We start from the raw sequence: 17,104 nt of genomic DNA, 5'->3' as shown, positions 1-17,104 counted from the left end.
AAGTGAGGTCAAAGAAGCTACAGAAGAGAATTTCTTTGGAGAAACTTGTTGGACTGCTGTGACGTTCCGCCATTCATTCATCCTAAATGAGAGAGGCTTTGAGAGATGCTTGGAGTTTGAAGGATTGAAAGGATTGGTAGTTGATCCATGCTTAAGAAAATAGAAGGCAGGGGCCGGCCTGGTGGCGCAGCGGTTAAGTTCACACGTTCCGCTTCTTGGCGGCCCGGGTTCGCCGATTCGGATCCTGGGTGCAGACATGGCACCACTTGGCACACCATGCTGTGGTAGGCGTCCGCGTATAAAGTAGAGGAAGATGGGCACGGATGTTAGCTCAGGGCCAGGCTTCCTCAGCAAAAAGAGGAGGACTGGCAGTAGTTAGCTCAGGGCTAATCTTCCTCAAAAAAAAAAAGAAAGAAAGAAAATGGAAGGCAGCCCATGCTTGTAGCAGAAGTTGCCTGCCTAGAAGCAGAGTAAAGAGTAGCGGCTGCACTGGGCATAGGCTGTACTTCCACCAAAAGCAGGAGAGAAAAGCAAAGTGTCTGTTATCTAGAGTGGACTATGCAGAAGAAAAGGACCCTACTAGAAGATCTCAGCAGAAAGAAGCCAGAAGTTTACCATCAGATGGAGAAGTATGAGGAGAGGCATTGTCTTGAGGACACAAAAACCCTAGAACATCAACTTTTAATATCCACCAAGCTAGGAAGCATTAATGAGAGAATCAAAATTATCACTCAAAAGGGGCACCCCTTTCTCTTACCCCTTCTTTCTCACTTGTGCTCCATCATCCCTCCAACTCCAAACATGGGGGAGTGAGAAACACTGGTTGGAAGACAAGGAGAATACAAGGTTGGCACATGGACCTGAAGCTGTTCACATGTAGCACCTCCCACTATAGCTGCCTCCTAGACTGAAGCGGTACCTGGGGAAGGGGTGAAACAACCACTTTAGGTGAAGTTCAGAGTTCTCAATATTAGGTTGGACTAGACCTTTTCACTACTGAATTTAGACTTTTTATGGGACTGAATGTGATTACTGAACTTAGACTGTTTGTGGGACTAATGATAATAAAAGATCCTTCAGACACTAACAGTGACCAAAAAAGTTTTGATAATTGGCCATGATTTCATTCTAGTGACAAAGTAAAAACAGCATCTGAGTGGGTTTAATGAAACAGTTTCTACTTTCACCTTTCTGAGTCTAGCTGTCTGAATGTAATGATTACATGCTTAACAAGAGACATTGACTACTAAGACAGAAAGCCAACGAAGAAAGACTAAGAAGAAATTTCTCAGTTCAGCAGATGAGATACCATGCAATAACTGCCAAATGAAGGGAGCACTTTACTTTTTCAAAAGACCAAAATGTTTGTATTGACCTGAGAAGGATGTATCTTTTCCTAGAATTTAATACCAATTAGGAATGTCAGGACTTGGAGCAAAGTTAATAAAATGTGCATCCCTTTGCAACCGTCTACTTTATTATTTTCTATAGAACCTAACTTTGGGATAGCTACTTCAGGAGCTACCATTTAAACAAAAATTATCTGCCAAGCAAATGTACTGCACTAAGGCAGAAAAATACAGCCAAGAACTCTGCAAATTTTATGTTCATTCCAAACCTGATACATCAGCCATCTCTTTACTTGTCCCATTGGACCTAGAACGTGTGTTCTATGATTTGATGAACTTGAAAGTCCCTTATAATATATCTAAAACCACACATTTTATTTCTGTCACAAAAGATCAGAAGTTTCTCCCTTACTTAAGATCGTAAATTCAGACTTTTGATCTTGGGCAGGCCTTGGCACTTTTTATCCACCCCCAACCCACGTGCTTCATCTGTGATAGACATCACACCTAATATGTCTCGAATAAGAAGACATATTAATAAGAACCCAGAACACATGAGCTTCTTAGGATTCTTTAGACTCTAGTTCCACAAAAATATCTATAGAAGTGCACACAGTGAGACACGCATGATCTTAAGGTTAGGTCAGAAAAAAAAGTCAGCTTCCAGAGTCAGCCATAGGTAGAAACTTTTATGATTCATCTCCTTCTCATCTTTCAGGCACGCAATTTTGTTTTGGACCCACATATTGCCCACCAAAGTGTTATTGCCAAACCCTAAATCTCTTAATTCTCACTAATGCTTATAAAAATTCCTTTTCCTCACAGTCCTGCTATCTTTAAAAAATTACTCATAGGTGTTCAATGATATTAATCATTCTTAGCCTCTCAAATAATACAGGAACTCTGTTATATAAAAGAAATTACAGTATACAAGAAAAAAGATGTATGATATATAAATGCAAAAAGTTTTATAGGTGTCATGGTGGATTTAGAAGTTACAATAAAACACAAATGAGGGGATTCATTCCACTAAGACTCAAAACGAAAGAGGAAGTTTGGCAAAGCTGTATATACAGTTGCATGGAGAACAAAATTTAGTTGAAAATGATTCTGTTAATAGTGGGAATTTCAAGGTCTACGGTAGATCGCTATGATGAGGTCTCCTAATCACACCTTTTAAGCAATCTCCAATTCTGCACCAAGTGAGATAGGCCATAGATATAAGAACAATGATGATTATTACGAAAGTATAGTTCAACAATATTAGAAACTTGATTGAATAGGTGGAAATTGCAAGAAAAAAAGAAATGGAAAACAGACTGGTGTTCAAGTCATGAAGAACGTTTGCACAAGCAACATAGGAAAGGCAACTCGTTGTTACATTAATGAAATTCAGAACAATCTTGAGATCTGATTGTTTTTGAAATGCAGTCCATAATGTTTGGAAACTAGGCCAGGTGTTAATGATACATAAAATACAATTGAATGCAGCAAGGTCAAGAAGAAAAAGATCAAAGATGAAGTGGCTTTCCAGATAGGTAATGGGTAAAAGAAAAAAAGGGCAAGTTAAAAATTTTAAAAACAATTAAGGGCCGGCCCCATGGCCGAGTGGTTAAGTTTGGGGGCTCCACTTCGGTGGCCCAGGGTTTCACTGGTTCACATCCTGGGAGCAGACATGGCACCGCTCATCAGGCCATGCTGAGGCGGCATCCTACATGCACAACTAGAAGGACCTGCAACTAAAATACGCAACCACGTACCGGGGGGATTGGGGAGAAAAAGCAGAGGAAAAAAAAAGAAGAAGATTGGCAACAGTTGTTATCTCAGGTGCCAATCTTTAGAAAAAAAAATTTTTTTAAAAATTAAAGTTAAGCCAGGAAAAATGTCATTGTCTGAATGGAAAGGATAACTGATAATAGATAAGGATAAAATCTCAGAGATTTCTAAGGTTTTATATTTTATCTGATTAAAAAAGTCAATTTTGATATGTTGAGAAGGGCAACTTATCATAAGAGTTAGACAAGAATGGATTACAAAAGAAGCATTCAGGAACGCCAGCTAAATCAAAATGAGGTAGAAATCACGTGGTTTATTATTTTACTAGGATACTTAACAGCTATTGACTGGTTTAAGAGTCGTTGTGGCAATCATAAATTTCTGGATAGTGAAGGAGAATTACTGGATTACCTGTCTATTAATCAAAAGGGAAAAGGAAGCCCTGGTAATTAAGTAGCTGTCACCCGAACTGCAATATTCAGAAAGATGAATGCAAATCATCAAACAATCAATTTGTAACCAGAGAGAACTGAGAACAGAGTAGGGACTGCCTTGACTTTCAGAGAAAAATTTTGTTTCATGATGAGGAGACAGGAGGGGTAGATAAGAGGGACTTTAAGAGACTGAGACTACATGGATTTCTGTAATACATTTTCACCTCAAATCAGAAACTGTTTGAACTATTGACCTCAGTGTTGCCGTAGAGTATATGGTATGCGTGCAGTCTTTAAAATCATTTGAATTAAAATAGATTTTGTTTTGTGATTTAAACTCTCCTTATATACTACAGATATGTGAGATTTTCATCTACAATCACAAAGGAATTCCACTTCTTTTGATGAGCACAAAGGTGGTTTCACCCAGTTTTATAGGACTGTCATAAAATTGAAGAGCTCTGTATGGTTCTCCTATTCTTCAAGGCAGCATGTCTGTGCATATAAATAATCTTATCAATCATCTCCTAAAAAAATGCCTTCAGGAGAAGAAATCAGGCCAGAATAATCACTTCCCTCTTATAATGAATGATAGATTCAAACTTGGCCACCAATTTATCCTATTAAGATGTTTGGCAAAATTTCTCTAGAATGAACTTAATGAGTATTATAACACACGATAAAAAAAGAATGTGGTACACATATCATCTCCAAATGTGGTACACATTCACTTGATATTCATTTCCTCAAAATTTGATGGGATTAACCTCAACTAACTGAAGGCCTCTCAAATGAATATCTTATATGAGGATCTTAGGGATTTCACACACAGATTACTGCTTACATTTCATGTTTTTATCAAGGAGAAAGTAGCTATTAATTCAAGATTGTAACATTCATCAAGACTTCATATTGAAGCCTCCTTAGATAAATTCAGCAGTTCAGTATTGAACAATACTGCTTTTGCACAAGCAACATAGGAAAAGCCAATAGTTGTTACATTAATGAAATTCAGAACAATCCTGAGACCTGATTGTTTTTCAAAAGTAATCCATAACATTAGGAAGCTAAGCCAGGTGTTAAAAAAAAAAAAGATAAATAAAATATAATTGAATACAACAAGGTCAGGAATAAAAAGAAAGATTGGAGATGAAGTGGCTTTCCAGATAGATAATGGGAAAAAGGAAAATAAAAATTGAAGTTAAAAATTATAGCCAGGAAAAATGTCAAAACTACATCACAAAATTACTATGAAAATTTGAATTGATAGAAATTAAATGCAAAAGTAGCACATTTATTTCAAAAAAGAATTGTAAAAAAGAAGAAAACAATAATGGCTAATAATTCTAATATTGCTATAACATTTACTTTTGCTAAATGTAAAAACATGAATACAATTCAAATTAAAAAAAAAAACAAAAGCCCCTCAAAGTACTTTTTAAGCATATTAGCAGTTTTCATGTAACTGTCCAGAAATATTCTGTGCAGAACCAATACCATTATTTTTTATTTATTCAAATCAGCTGGTAAAATATGTACTCTCCCATTTTTAACTATTTTTACTGAATAATTATTTGAAATTATTGCACATTAGCAGATATAAATATATATGAGTTTTAACTGCCCCATAATATTCCATTGTGAATATATCATAATCAATCAACTAGATATGATGGATATTTAGATTTTAGCATTGACTTTGCATTGAAAAAAAAATAGTCTTCCAACTTTACATCAAGACTTGGTTGAGCCACGAATAAAATTAGAACATAAGTTACATTTTTAAAAAGTGAATGTACACCTGAGAGTTTTCTCAACATCAAATAGAAAAGAGATCCCACCCAGTCAACTTACTCTGGAGCATTAAGAGTAAAGCTTTGGGAGAATTAAATGACATAATGCTTGTGAAACCTTAGCTCATTGTTAGAAAATATCAAGGCTGAAAAATGTTCATTTTGGAAGCAGTCTAGAGATGGTGGTAAGGAGCCAAAGTGTGTGAGGTTTTTCTGCTGTCCTGGAGAACCCAGGGCAGTGGTATTAGTTTGGGGATCAAAAGGTAGGGATGAAACAGAAGAAATATCCTCAAGGAAGGGAAAATATCAGGTAAGGTGAGGAGGTAGAAGGATAGTTGGAGAAAAGATTAGGGCAAAGTGGAAGTCATTCAACAGGAGCACAGAATTGCTCAGTGCACTTGCAAGTGGCTGACAGGCAAGGGGCTGAGTGGTACAGGAGACATGAGCTGGAAGCAAATTCGAATAATGAGAATCACTCACTTTCTCAGAAATGTGGACATTTTCCATAGAGGATTCTTGCTAAAGATGAGCTTTCTTTATTCATAAACCATGAATAAGGTCTTAAAAAATATATTACGTAGAAGAAAATATGTTCTTTGAGTTGAAAACACTATTCTCTAAAAAGTTTTCCCAAATCATTGATTTCTCCAACACTATTTCCTATTACACAAGCCCCAGACCAAATAGAGGAACGGGACAAATTGAAACTAAGGTTCTTGCAGGTCTAGAAGCAACTGATATAATATAATGGAATATAACATATTAAATACATTTATATTATATACTAACTCTTTTATTAATTGCCACGTGATTCTCATTAGTCCTTAAAGAAACATCAATAATAAGCAAAAAGTTCAATTCCAGTTTGAACAATATGAAAAGAGGAAGTATGTCAAAGTAGAATTTAATTACTAGATTTAAGTGGCAGAAATCTTATTGACATGAATACTAAAAAAACTCAAAGTACTATGCATACTATGACTGTTCTCAATAAGGGCTAAAAAGATATATTCAGAAAACACATTCCAACATTCAAGGAGCATAATGAAAAGAGAGCATTAGCCACGTCAGCCAAATGTTTTATTTAAATTTAATTACCATTCCCGTCTTCAATCACTTTTTTAGGTGAATTCTAAGAATCTCTGTGAGATATTTAGATTTTAACTACAAAATAATCATTTGATATATCAGGAATGTAACCATTAACTATAATGAATATGATCACCCAGAAATATGTAAACTGTTTTTATGATATAAATGTATATTAAAATTAATTATTGTATATGTTTATCATAGTAAATGTAATTGCTAAATGACATTTTAAATGGATTCATCACTCTGTAGTAACTAAACCACTTATCTACATGTGGAATAGAGGTGTTTGTAAGTCAGAAAGCTTAACTCTCTATCTTTCTTGTTGCAGTTTGCTCAAAATAAAATACATTAAAACATTCAAATCCAAATACAACAGAAGCCTACATTCTATAATAATCACCAGCACTGGAAAATCAAAGGACTAATTGCAACCAATTATATTGACCACCATTATATATTACAGATGGAGAATTTCAGACTCTCTCAAGCTCAGGAGATTACTTGAGAGTACAAGAAGTTATAGGAAGCAAAGGAGAAGACACAAAGAAATTCTAGGAAGTTAGGGGAAGAAAAGGTGAAAGTTAAATTTCACTCCTGATTTTGAAAATAATTGATAACATACAATAAACAATGCCTTAAACAGACATACACAAAAGTGCCCCCACTCTTACATAAATACATACACACACACACACTCTCACGGAGACAACTGTTAGGATGGACATGCTAACACTGCTGAGATACATATCCATATATCAGTGAATCTTTGCATAGGTATTCACATTTCACCAAATTTCCTCACTTTCTAATACTTGTAAAGTCAAAATAAGATATTTGATAAACAAGACAGATTTGATAGAAGGTAAGTCATACTTGATTGAAAAAATGGGATTGTTGGGTATGTCATAGATAGGTAAAAAAGAACAGAGAACTTTCACAACACCACAGAATGCCATCATATTTTTTAAATGTCAAAAAGGATCAAATTTATTTTTAACAAACTAAAGAGAAGGAATTAATATATACTCTAACTTGTGTGGTAAAGTTAAAACGGAAGTAATCCATTCGTGATCTGGAAAAAGAACGCAAGGATAAAGAAGCCATTATGCTCTCACAGACCCCTACACATAAAATACCTTTTTACTATATCTTCTCCATTCCAGCAGGGCAGTCCATCAGCAGCGGCCAATTCATTCACACAAAGCTGATCAGCCAGGCCCCCATAGAATGTCCTGTACAGTCGAAGGCTGTTGATAAATTCCCTGAATGGAAAAACAAAGAAAACAATTAAAATAAAAAGTCCATAACGTATGCTGATATAAATAGCATAATTTGTTACGCATAGTCTGTAGACGGCAACTTCTTAATACTTTTCTAACCATCAACATAAAAACTACATTTTTGGAAAAAAAGCTAGTATTCAAGTTCATTCTTTCGAATAAAAATTTTCGCTGAATATGAATCCTATATAACTCCAGATTTAAAAAGTTGTGAACAGTATACACACACACTCACAACTTCATTTAGCTTCCTTAAAAGCCCTCACTAGTTGCTGGCATCTAAACCACAGTGATACTAACCACTTTCTTTTTCATACAAAAATGTCAGAGTCTTATAACAAGCTAATTGATTGCTTGCTGATTAAAAGTTTAGTAGACTTGGTTGATTTTCCTATCTGGCTCTTCTCTTTGGTGCCTAAGAACATAAAGTAACATGTCTTCACTAAATATGAAAAACCCAGATATGCAACACATTTCAAAAGCATGAAAATAAAAGTTATTGGAAGAAATAATATTTAATATATTAACTAAAGTTTTTTCTTTTACCACTTCCCCTTCAATTATGGAAAGGGAAAATTCAATAGAAAAGTTTGTTTTTAATTTAGAAAACCAAGACTTTTGAGTTTTAAAGCTAAGTCTTTGAGGTCCCAAGAACTTGAGATTTAGCATTTCAAAAGACCAAGTCCTAAAGACTTTAGTGCTGCATTTTTTTACATAGATAACTGTTTTGGAAAAGAAATGAAAAGCCACTAGCCTGATACAGAAGAGATGTTCTCTGGACTAGGAGGCAGGGACAGGAGAAGGAAATACTGGAAGGAAAGCAAACTTCAGAAATTCATGGGATTAATAGTTAAAATGCACCAGTTATAAAATTGCATCTCCCATTGATACTTTAAAAATAATTTATTAAAAAATGAGATTAATGAGGAGGGGTGGCTCTGAACTATAGCTGGAATAACAAAATTTAAAAAATTAAATCTGATTTTGATAGCACTTGATGCAGGCTCAGTGAGCCGAGGAGTCAAAAGAAAGATTTCTTGGACTCTCAAGGTCTGTCAGTAGTGCTTTTTTATTTAGAGAATAGTATGGAGTAGCATGGGGACAGGACCCATGGGCAGTAAAGAGCTGCTGCAAACATGGGTTGAGGGTAGGATTAAATTTAAGGCATAGGTATGTGAGTTATCTCTTTACAAGACAAAGGGAAGAATATGTAAAAAAGTTGTTAAAATGGTATCAGTGCAGGTGGGGTCTGGTTATTGGGTGGTCCTATAACTTTAGATAAGAATCAGATCGGATTAAGTCAGGATGTCCTATGCTTCCCCATTAAGAGTTTCTAGAGATAAGGTCATCCTCCCTTCCTCCTGTTGCAGAGAGGGAGACACCCCCACAGATGGAGACTTCCTTCACAAATGCAAATGTCTCTCATCAAAGCGCGAGCAAATTCCATTCCTCAGAGCCTCCTTCCCATCTGCAGTTTTTAAAAGTAACCAGCCCAAAATAATCCTCATCAGCACTGATACTCAATTGTAGTAATTTGTGTGTGTGTGAGGAAGATTGTCCCTGAGCTAACATCTGCTGCCAATCCTCCCCCCAACCCCCTCGCCTGAGGAAGACTGTTGCTGATCCAACATCTGTGCCAATCTTCCTCTACTCTGCCTGTGGGACACTGTCATGGCGTGGCTTGATGAGTGTTGTGTAGGTCTGAGCCCAGGATCCAAACCCATGAACCCCAGGCTGCTGAAGCAGAGTGTGCAAACTCAACCACTGTGTCACCTGGTCAGCCCCTCAACTGTATTAATTTTATAATTCTCTCTCTTATGTGTTTTCAAAGAACTATTTGTAGAAATTGCTGGAGTTGTAAATAACCATTAATCTGTCAGAAGGATAAATGTAATTTTCAAATATGTAACATCTGAAACCATAGAGGAGATCAAAAGTTCCCACGGCAAGTGTTGGTGAGTATTTAATCAAATTTTTAGCAAAGTTTCACCAGACCAGTGATAATGAAATCACTGCAGGAAGCCTAAATCTGATTCACCTCTAACTTAGGCTCAATAAAAAATAAAGCATGCTTTACTTTCTTGCTAGCACAGTGACTACTTATTTATACTTTAAGTCAGTTTCCTCTACTAGGAAATAAGTCCCTCCCTGATGGCTATATCCCTACTAACTGGAATGCATGAACAAATACCAATTCTCATGTTACAGCTACTAAAACATAACTGATGAAGCTGACTGGTTCTTGCCTAGAGAGGTGGGGCTTAATAAACAGAAAGCTGAGTGACTCCTGTCCTGAATTCTACTCCCTGTAAATGACCACTTGTTTGGAATCAAAGAATCTTCTAGAATGAAGGGACCTGGCACAAATGGCTAGAATGTTGAGACCTCCAAATTGACGCTGTAAAACTGGATAGATTTTTTTTGATGGGCCCCCGCCTCCTACTCTAACCTTGGAGAATGATGCCCTCATTTCATTTCTCCCTTCAAAACTCATAGATCATAACACGGAAAGCTTTACATCTTTCTTTTCCAATCCCCTTTCCCAGTGCTCCTGCCATTGCCTTTGCTCAACCTTATCACCTCTCTCTGGAAATATTGCTCTAGGATGACACGCCTCCGCTTTCTTTTCTTAACAATCACCTTCCATCCTCCATGAGAGCCACCTTTTAAAATTCAAATCTGATAATATCCACAGGTTATGTCACTCACTTATTTAAAGCCATCAATGGCTCTCTATTCTCTACAGCATGAGATCTGAACTTCTTGGAAAGGCATATAAGGCACTCTCTCAGCCCAATTTCAGCAGCAACCCAAACCACACTTTGGGCTCCACAAAAGTGAGATATTTGCTATTTCCCAATATACTTCCATGCTTTTGCATGCATCCTCTCTGAAAGGATTGTATCCTAGAAGATTTCCACTCATTCTATGAACCAGCAGCTATCGCTTCTTCATCACAAAGAACTGAACACCACTGAGTACCAAGCTCTGTGTTGGCACCAGGGATTCACAGCTAAACCAGACAATCCCCACCTTCTAAGAATACACATTCTGGTGAAAGTCCACAATACTAATACAATGTTAACAGTACCATTTTGAGGACAGAGAAGGAATCAGGAAATATTTACAAAACAAGGTAACAATTCAGTGTTCCATGCAAAAAAAACCAAACAAGCAAGCAAGCAATAATAACAACAAAAAACCAGAATAAGCAAAGATAAAGAGGAAAGAGAATATTGTGTGTTCAAAGATTCATATGCAGTTTAGTTTAGCTTGTGGGGAGCATGCTTATGGGAATGATGGTTAAAAGGTAGGAAGAGGCCTGATTATAATCACCCTTACTGATCATGATAAGATGTTTCAGTTTTCTTCAGAAGGCAGTGGGAGCCATTAGACGTTTTCCAGCAAGCAAATGATGTCATCATCACATAGGTATTGTGGAAATAGACAGAAGGCAGTGAAGTCACTTAGGAGGCTACACCCAAGATTCAGGGAGAGAAAATATAAGGATGTGAAAAGAAAAAACCTGCCGGTGAGCATCACAAAAAGTGATAGATTTGAAAGACACTGGGAAGGTGGAATTGACAGGTAAAGCAAAAGTTTTAGGAAAACTTCTAATTGTCTTTTTTTTTCCTCTGAGGTGACTGAGGGGATGATTGCATTATTCACTGAGTTAAGAAATAAAGGAAGGGAAATACCATCTTCTCACCGTCCCACACTATACTTAGGATTGCCCTTACCCTGCTCAATATTGTCATCTTTCCAAGGCACATATCACTTTCTATTCTAGCATACAATGTGCTTATTTATTATGTTTAATTGTTTCTGATCTATCTCTCACTCTAGAATAAAAGATTCAGGCAGGCAGGGATTATTTTGGTTTATTTTGTTCACCACTATAGATCTTAAAGCAGTGGTGAAGGCATATAGCAGATTCAATAAATAGTTATCAGATTAATTAAATGAATAAAACTAATTAATTAATAATTAATTCCATTCTCAACATGTTCAGTTTGAGATTTCTCTGAAACATACAGAAAGGGAAATCAAGTAGAACGCTACTTTCAAACTTAATATGTGTAACATCATCTGGGGATCTTGCCAAGATGCAGATGTGGATTCACTGGTTCTGGGGTAGGGCCCAAGATTCTACATTTCAAAGAAGCACTCAGATGATGCTGAAGCTACTGGTACAAGAGCCATAAATACCTTGGGAGTTTGCTTTGGATATGTAACCTTGGAATCAGTGGACTGGACATGTGATGTCAGATTCATCATCTACAGAAGTGGTGACTGGAGTCATGAATATGGATGAAATCTCTCAGGCAAATAATGTGACCTAAGAAAATCCAAAGGGACTCAGAAGCAGAAAGAGCAAAGAAAGAAAAACTTCAAAGTTAAGTGCTACAAATACTAAAGAATCAGGGAATTTGAAGTTAGAGAGATTCTCTACAGTATAAAACGCCATTATGAGAGGTTAAGGAAAATACTGAAAATGTCCTTTATGTAGTGACCATAATTATTATGGACTGAATTGTGTCACCTAAAATTCATATGTTGAAACCTATCCCTCGATATAACGTATTTGGAGATGGGGCCTCTAAAGAGGTAATTAGGCTCAAATGAGGTCATATTGGTAGGTTCCAATCCAATTTAACTGGTGTCCTAATAAGAAAAGGAAAAGATGCTAGGGCTGCATATACACAGAGAAGAGACCGTGTCAGGTCCAGGGAGAAGGTGGCCATCTGCAACTCAAGGAGAGAAACGAAACCTGCCAACACCTTGATCTGGAACGTCTAGCCACCAGAACTGCAAGAAAACTGATTTCTGTTATTTAAGCCACCCGTCTGTGGTATTTTGCTGTGGCAGCCCCAGCCACCTAATACAACAAGTAAAGCATTTGAAACAGAGTAACAGACTTCAGATTTGCAGTATCTTGAGTATTAAAAAGATGGTGAGAAACCAGAAGTGGAGAATCCCCAAAAGGAAAATTAAGGTAGTTTTGTTTGTGCGTATATTTGTTTGAACACAGGAGAGATTTGCAAATATTTGTGTCTGAAAGGGAAAGAGATAACAAGGGCATGTTGTCATTAGCTTGTTCCCAAGTATCCCAATTCTCTACCTCCTGGGCACAAAGCCCCTTTGAGTTAGCTTTGGTATGTGCCTTGCTCTGGACTCTAGTAAATGTATGCAGAAGTGCTCTATGTTCCCTCCAGGCTTAAACTTTAAGAACCAAAGAGGTTTTGCCAGCTTCTGTTTCCCTCTCCCCTGATGACAGGCAGTGCTTCACATGGAGGCTGCTCTGTGGTTCTGAGGCTTAAAGCCAGGGCAACTTGAGCAGTGCCCCCCGCTGGCCTGAAATGGGCATAGATGGTAAACAAAAGTACAATTTTTTTGGTCCTAAACTAACAGTAGTTGGGGTTGTTTGCTACCATATCATAATTTAGTCTTTCTTAATTGATACAAAGATAGGAAAAGCAAATTAACAATGGATGGATCACAAATTCTGGAAAGAAGAGAGAGGAAGGATTACTGAAAACAGAGTGGTTAGCTTTGGAGAAACTTCTCTGAGACTAAATAATGGAAGAAATTTCATGTGAATGTTCAGACAATGTTTGGTTTGTGAAGATAGAAATTTGGGGGGAGATCCTACTTTGGAACTCTGTATTCTGTGTTTACAGTTTTTAGGTCACAGGAGTTAAGAGTAGTGTTGCCAAAAGTGGTTGCATTGAAGGTTCAGGGGATTTATGTTGGATATAGAAAAAAAATAATTGAACTCGTGGGAAATGAAGGGGTTAAAGCACTAGTAGCCATGGTGAGGTCAAAAAGATTTATCTACTGCCACGGAGCCAATTAATGTCGGTCCTACTACAAGAATCCATACTTCGGTTCCCAGCTTGGTGCTCAGCCTACTACATACCATGCCTCCTTTCCAGTTATACATGAAACGTCTTAATGAATAAAATATTGTATTCTACAGAAGGTTCAAAATTTAAGTTCCTGGGAGGGTGACTATATCTATACAATTATTTTTCTGTAGTTATGAGAATATTTTCAGTTCCTAATATTAGGAGCATAATAAATGCAAGGAGATGTTAGAGGTTCCAGTTAATTATCCTTGAGGGGCTGTGTTTCATATGTTGGTTGAACATCTTGGTCTTGAGACATCTCTAGAATACAGAAATCAAATATAATTATTAAGAATAAAAGTTTGAAAATATTTTTAAAAAACAAGAAAACATTCTTTGTCAGAAGATTTAGTCAAGGCCTATATGTCAGAGCCATATAAAAATTTATAATTTCTCATTTGGGCTTGCAACAATCTAACAAATGATATCCTTGCCTCTCCACCTACTTCACTCTCACAACCTTCTCCCCGTCCTTCAAAACCCCGCTTCAGTCTCAGTTCCTCTAACTCCTTGCCTGACCAACCTGTGCAGCTTTGTGGGTTCATCCTTGTTTCTCATACAGCACTCGTCAGCTCTGTTTTATAGCCCTGCTATAGGGCATCATAATCCCTCTGTAACTGGGTCTCTCTGATTAGAGGGTGTATTCTCTAAAGAGCCGGGGCTTCTTTATAACGCCAGGGTTTGGATCACAGTTTGGTACCCAACAAGCACTCAGCAAACTCTTGTTGAATTTGCCCCAGATATGGTGATAGTTTTTAACAGCTTCCAGAATTATAAGTTGCTATAAGAAATTCATTTTTTAAAATGATAATGATAATCGAAGTCTTCAAACAGCAAAGTTGCCTTGGGAAACTTTAAATTAGGGGATCCATTCTTAGACTGTGGAGAAATATCAGAGAGACCCTCCTGGTGTGTTGCATTAAAAACTGGAAGAAATCTAAAGGGCAGAACTGCAAGCTGTGCCAGACTCTACGAAACAGGCTCAAGATAGCTTCCATATATATGTGATGCTGAAATTAATATGAAGAGACACATTAATATTTAGTCATACTGCTATAAAGATAGATATCATAATTAATACACCACAGATATACTGTGTTATAAAAACAGAGTTAGAAAGAGTCTTAGATATCATCTGTTCCAGCAGCTCTCTGTCCTAACTGCACTTTATCACCACCAAGGAAACATTTAAATTGTATGCCTACATTTCTCCCTCTGAAAGTCAGATTTATTGGTCTGGAGTAGGACCCAAGCATCTGGGCTTTGCTGAAAGCCTCTTACAGGATCCTAATGTGCAGCCAGAGTTGAAACCAGTGATTTCGTCCAACCCTCTTCTTTTATAACTAAGGAAAGTGAAAACAGAGAAGTGAAGGGACTTCTGAAAAGTGACCAAGTTAGTTATTTAGTCAATGCAGACCTTGACATCTTTATTTAAGTAAGTAATTTTAAAATGCCATCGCTGAGTAATGTCAGGCTGATACTGCATATTTGATAAATCAAAGTTGAATGAATATATAAAGGATATTTCCATCTGTTTTTTTAGATTTTTACATAAAGTATCACATTTTTAACAGAACACACTTCCTGGTAGATTGTTAGACTAGAAAACACTTCCTCCTGCCAAAATCTGCATTTAGAATGCAATGTGTTTAGACAGGATTTATCAATATATTTCTTTGAATCCGAAAGGTCTGGGGGAAAGCAGGGAGTGGGGTAAATTCTGATCACTGGCTAATGAACAGCTTTGTACACTGTGCTAGCAGAGGAAAGAGGAAAAATGCTGTAGCACAATTGCTCATTCACAGCTCGCAGCCTTGTTTATCTTGAGCTTACTGAAGGCGAGGGAGAAACATGGACCAGCATAGTTATAGCTTCATTGCTTCCCATGCCCTGGAGGCCAGCAGTGCCAGAAAGATCTCCTGATGTGTCATGTGGTAAAAAAAATATGAAAGGAAACGCAATTCATCCTGAAGTTATCGTTTCTGGTTTGGTTGGCATAGGAATGCCCAGTTACTACTGTAAAATTGAGTGACTTTCTGATTGGCTGTACCATCATAATTGACTTTAACATTTTTAATGATAAAAGTAACATATCTTTTTGTGACTAGTAAAATAGTTAAAAGGCACATGAAGAGTAAGTTAATATCTGTCCCTCCATAGTGTTTCCCTCCCTCCCTCCTGAGGTAACCAACGCTAACAGCCTGGTGTGCTTTCTTCAGCTCCCTCTATGTGCACACTAACAAGAAACCCAAAACAGACAGACAGACAGACAGATAGATAGAGATAAAGAAAGACATAGAGATGAATGGTTTTACAAAACTGGGACCAAGCTATACACATACGTGCAATTGGCTTTTCTCATTTGACAATATATCATGAACACTGTTCAGGTTAATAAATGTAAGTCTTACTTATTTTTATATAGCTGTATAATATTCCATAACCTGGATATAGCAATACTAGCATACTCTATCAAAATATTCAACAAAGCTAATTTACATTTTAATTTATAAGGCCAACACGTTCCTCATATGTATGGTTTGAAAGGTGGCAACCATGTGTTGCAAACTTTGCTGATCTTCTAAGGAGCTGTTTTCACTTAAGCATATGGCTCTAATCTACTTTAGATTTTGCATTTCATTTCATTAGATGTTGCTGGAAAGAGAGCTATGTTCAAAAGGCATACCTCTCAATCTTATGTCTTCATCTAGTGGGAATTTGTTTCAATTTTAAAACGTTTATAAACTGTCACATATTGCACTTCCTCTTTTCTTTTCCATTGAACACAATATAAAAGAGATTCTTTCTAATTTTGACCAAAGCTAATTATCTGGAAAAGTAATGGAGAAGAATATTATTTTCAAATGGAACTTTTCTCTGTGGAATGTTTCAGACCACACGTTTCTTTATTTAATGACATGTATTGATTTTCTTTTTTTACCTCTAAAGTCAGTCCACACATAATACAGAACCCAAATTAAAAGCAGTGCCTCACACACTGTTTGAAAATATCTGTAGAACAAAGGTCAAATGTGCAGTTTGCTAGTTAATGGCCTGAGGCAAAGCTAAGGTTAATGTGGCACTAATGAGCAGGCTCAACCCCGTAGAGATGTCTGACCACAGTTGTCAAACAGTACACATTTAAAATGTCAGTCTCCTGCTCAGCCAAGGAAATATATAATTACATGTTTCTAGATAAGAATTATTTTCTCTTGCTATTCTGAATCTATATTTAATCATTTTACTTTATTCTCAACTAAGACATTCTATTTGATAAAAGATTTTTATATATCTTTAGAATAGAAAAAATATTTAGATGTCTATTCTGCACCAATAACAGTTCATGTTGTAAATGCTTGAAAATAATTAAATTTATACAGTTAGCTTGGCTATAGGAAGAATTAAAATCTGTTTCTTGGCCTCTTTCTATAGACTGCAATGCGTGGAGAGATGGGAGGAGAGGTGGAT

At 36.7% G+C, this 17,104-nt stretch overlaps 1 protein-coding gene across 5 annotated transcripts in view; it reads right to left on the bottom strand.

Moving 5' to 3' along the window:
* Positions 1–17,104, bottom strand: part of GPC5 (glypican 5) — a 1,278,940-nt gene that overhangs the window by 981,644 nt on the left and 280,192 nt on the right. For all 5 annotated transcript variants that reach the window (XM_044779824.2, XM_070520036.1, XM_070520037.1 and 2 more), the window contains exon 5: positions 7,584–7,709. In XM_044779824.2, coding sequence (XP_044635759.1) covers positions 7,584–7,709 — 126 coding nt within the window. The remainder of the gene's footprint in view (positions 1–7,583; positions 7,710–17,104) is intronic.

Source organism: Equus asinus, chromosome 11 (genome assembly GCF_041296235.1).
Source record: "Equus asinus isolate D_3611 breed Donkey chromosome 11, EquAss-T2T_v2, whole genome shotgun sequence".
Lineage (NCBI taxonomy): Eukaryota > Metazoa > Chordata > Mammalia > Perissodactyla > Equidae > Equus > Equus asinus.
Note: the sequence above shows the minus strand (reverse complement) of the source record. Positions and strands in the feature narration are given on the sequence as shown.